Below are 4,058 nucleotides of genomic sequence, written 5' to 3' on the forward strand. Positions count from 1 at the left end.
GGGCTCTCTGAGCGGCAGGTCGTGGGTGCAGCCTGCCCAAACGCTGATTGATTTTTCCTTTTTTTTCCTCTCCAGGATCATGGAGGTTTTGCCTCCGTTTCAGCGTGTGGTGCAGCCCGAAGAGATGTGGCTTTATAAAAACCCCTACATAGAAGTGGATCACGTACCCACAGTACCCATGTTTGTAAGTTTAGCGGTTTCCTGTATTTACTCCGATTTTTACTCTGATTATAAACCATCCTTTTAAAGTGAAGCTACTAGCTAAAAGACTTGTGTTGCGAATACCCATAGTTCTTAACGCATGTTACCGAAAGCGCAATGCGTTACTGCAAACTAGACAGCATTTACAGTAACTTTTGTCATCTTTTGAGGCTTTACCATCCAGGGGTTGTCTTTGGGATTTTAACTAAGCTTATAAAAACTGGTGGAGGCTTTTCGCTGTTGTTCATAACCAATTTCACGTCCAGATTACTAGGACCGCAAAGTATTGTGAGTCTCTCGCTATTAGGGAACGTTTTGATTGAAAGCAGCTGTTTTCAGCAAAGCTTTGTTGTAATTTTATGGTGAAAACATTTCCCGTAGGTCTCTAGGCTCTGCTAAAAGGGTCTAACGTAAAACTGTAAGTGTTGGATTTCAGGTAGACAACAGTCCGTTAAAGGGGTTGTCTCTTCCTCTGAAGCAGGGGTCTTTCGGTGAGATGCTGTGGCCGCTGGGTTGGGCAAGCATCCACTTTCTTAGCAAGCAGCACGTTTGATTTGCCACTGGAGGTGGGCACTAAACATTAAAGAACAAAACCTTGGTGTAGCGTTTGGATTTGGCGGTGTAAAGCACAACATATGCCAGACTTCAGGTGGTAGCAGACTCCGTGGGAGCCTGTCAGGCACACTGGGCGTCCCCGGGGTGAAATCCTGCAGCGGCAGTCGCCACTGAGATGTTGTGAATGATGATGGGTTTTCTCTGAATCAGCAGCTCCTGCATTTTTTGCTGACAAGCAGCATGGGTGCTGCTGACAAAGAGCTAACCCTTGTGCTTGCAGGGATGGGGAGAGTTGAGGTGCTGTGGCTGATACTCTCAAGGGATACCCGCAAGCAGGAGAGGAGGGAGCTGCAGGCAGGAGCGTCATGAAGCTAGCCACAGCAGCACTCTTGGGCCAGAGGTGCGATTTGAGAGCCTGAGGATGTGCTGGGCTTTTCTCGGCAGAGGGAAGGCTCCGCTGCTCTGCTGAGCATGTGCACTCAGTGGGTAAAGCACGGGAAGGATGGGATGCAGAAAGGGCCTCTTCAGTGCGTTGCATTATTTATACTGCCTGGTTGGGTTTTTCCCTTGTGCTTCAGTACAGGCAGCGTCCGGCAGCCTTTTGTACATGAGGTGCTGCCGTTGGATGACAGACAGGAGGAATAGCTGTGCTCTGGGGAGTGCACGGTTAGTTGGGGTTTGCTGCAAATACAGCTGGGGTTGGTTTTGCTTTCTGATAGAAGTATAGCGTTTGGACAGGACAGGTTGCTGCTTGGCTTTGGGGAAGGAAAGTGTGTAGTCTCTCTGAGCAATTGCTGTTGTGTTCTGGTGAGAATGCTTAAATCTGCTTCGCTAAGAGACACCTAACAATCTTCTCATTTTGTGGCAGTTCATCGCATTTCTGTCTCCCTTATTGCTCATTGTCCTGGCAAGGGTGTTCACAAATGCCGGCCGAGAAGACACGCGGGAAGCCTGCCTCGGTGAGCTCCTTTTTATCCCAGAGAGCTGCAGTCCCCTGAGGGGTCTGCCCTGATGCTGTGGCTGTGAGTCGGGGGTCTCAGATCTAAGCCCTTTGCTCTTGCTGGGGCACAGGTGTTGTGCCAGGGGTCTCAAAGCCGCGCTATGTGGCTCCAGATGAAGTTTGAGCACTGAACGTGCCTCAAAGCCGTACGTTCAGGTGGGGACAACACTGACGTGACCTCTCTGCTCTCTCCTAGCTGCCAGCCTTGCCCTCGCCCTGAACGGGGTTTTTACAAATGCCCTGAAGCTCATTGTGGGGAGGTGAGAAACTGGCTCATTCCTAGCTGCGCCGTGTCGGGAGGGGAGGCACGTCTGCGCAGTGGTAGAGCTACAAAGGCAGGAGCAATGGCCAGAAGCTGAAGTTGGACATAATCAGCCTGGAAAGCATGTGTTTTTTTTCTAGCTGTAAAGACAATTAAATATTAGAGCAAACACTGGCGGGGACCTGCGGTCTCCGGGCATCGTTTAAATAGGCTTGTTCAGGCCTGTGCCAGGGAGGAGCGCTTTGGCACGCGTACAGGGAGCGGATGGGATGGGTTCGTCTCCCCGAGCCACGTGGTCAAGGTGGCAAAAAGTTACCTGTGCTGAGCCACAGCCTGAGAGGTTTGCTCCGGTGTGCCCGCAGGCTGTGCAGCCGGCGCACGTTGAGGCCACGCGGGAATTCGGTTCTTGTAAGGCATTTGCTCTGCCGGGCTGGGCAGGAGGATCAGCACAGTGCTAATCCTCAGGGTCTAACCCGGGTCCTGCCCGAGCAGCGGTGGGCCGGTGAGGGTGTGCTGCTGCAGCCTGGCTCTCGTCTGCCGAGCCCTGCCTGCCCAGGCAGGAGCGGAGCTGGGTGCGATGCTCAGTTCTGCGTTTCTCGCAGCCTGGGTCGCGCCGCCTTCCCTCTGCCCAGTGGCGGGGGGGGGGCGAGGTGGCTGGGGGCTGCATTTGGGTGTGGGTGCTCTGTGGGAGGGCTGGGTGCTCAGATGTCTCCTGAGCACCGTGCTGGGAGTGCCGCACGCCCGAGGGCTATGTGTCTTGTTCTCTGCCCTAGGCCACGGCCAGACTTCTTCTATCGATGCTTCCCAGACGGACGAGCGAACGCGGAGCTGGTGTGCACGGGCGACTCTGGCATAGTGACTGAGGGACGCAAAAGCTTCCCCAGTGGACACGCTTCGTGTAAGTTTTCCGTGTCCCCTACCCACTGCAGCCCCAGACAGCAAACCACGGTGAGCAGAAGCCCCTGGGGAGGGCAGCTTGGGTTTGCTTTCATGCACCCCATGGCTTTGGCTACATCATTCATTGGCCTGTTTGGGGGCCTCAACTTTCCCCTTGCAAAACAATGGGGTGAAAAATGTAATCTGAAGCTGTCTGTAACTGGAAGGAGCGATGGCTTGCCAAGTACCAGCTTCGATGGCTCCTCCATCGCTCATGAGCTGGTGCTTCCCTTGGCTTGCATGGGCAAGGCAGACTTCCTCTTTCAGCCCTTCTCCTGTCAGCCCGGGAGAGGGTGAAGACGTGGCTGAGGGCCCACAGCAGAGCCTGGAGCCATTTCTGAAGCGACACGCTTCTCTTTCAGTCGCCTTCGCTGGTCTCGCCTTCTCTGCCTTCTACATAGCTGGGAAGCTGCGCTGCTTTACTCCTGGCCGGGGAGGCAGGGCTCTGCGGCTCTGTGCCTTCCTCCTCCCGCTGTTCCTCGCCACCCTCATCGCCGTGTCCCGCACCTGCGACTACAAGCACCACTGGCAAGGTGGGTCGGCGTCTGCCTGCAGACCTGGACGGGGGCACAACCGGCTGCCCTCAGCGGGGGCACTCTGGGCACAGGGTGTGTGGGCATGGGTTCAGAGCCCAGGATGGCAGCTTGGGTTTTTTGATTATTCCTCCGGGGGTAATTTTTTTGCTGCCTGCAAGGTGATGATGCCTTTCTCTTCATTTTTGAAGTATCTGCTAAGTTTAGTTTTATGGCCAAGGGTCAAGTTGCCAATCTGGCTCAGCCCTGAGCGGGCTGAAGAGCAGCCTGCTGGAGGATTCAATCGTGAAGCTTGGGAGGGTAAAGGGAAGATAACTCTCCTCTGGTTTTGCCCGCAGATGTGTTGGTTGGCTCAGCGATCGGCTTTGTGCTTGCATACATCTGCTACAGGCAGTATTATCCTCCTCTGATGGACTCCATGTGCCACAAACCGTTTCTGTACAAATCCAAACAACTGCCAGCGCACCAGGAAAAGCCTGCAGCTTCCAGCTTTCACCTAGATATATAGCGACGGGCTATGTCCTGCTGGCACCTCTCCTGCTGCTCCTTCCATGCTAGGGCAGGGGAAGGC

At 54.4% G+C, this 4,058-nt stretch overlaps 1 protein-coding gene across 1 annotated transcript; it reads left to right on the forward strand.

The window, feature by feature from the left end:
* The first annotated feature begins 79 nt into the window (after positions 1–79).
* On the forward strand, positions 80–4,058 carry PPAPDC1B (phosphatidic acid phosphatase type 2 domain containing 1B). The gene is made up of 6 exons (XM_010288331.1): positions 80–184; positions 1,625–1,715; positions 1,953–2,016; positions 2,792–2,916; positions 3,317–3,487; positions 3,826–4,058. The coding sequence occupies exons 1-6, from the start codon at positions 80–82 to the stop codon at positions 3,993–3,995; spliced, it is 726 nt and encodes a 241-aa protein (XP_010286633.1). The 3' UTR covers positions 3,996–4,058.

The sequence above is a fragment of the Phaethon lepturus genome, unplaced genomic scaffold (genome assembly GCF_000687285.1).
Source record: "Phaethon lepturus isolate BGI_N335 unplaced genomic scaffold, ASM68728v1 scaffold34905, whole genome shotgun sequence".
NCBI lineage: Eukaryota > Metazoa > Chordata > Aves > Phaethontiformes > Phaethontidae > Phaethon > Phaethon lepturus.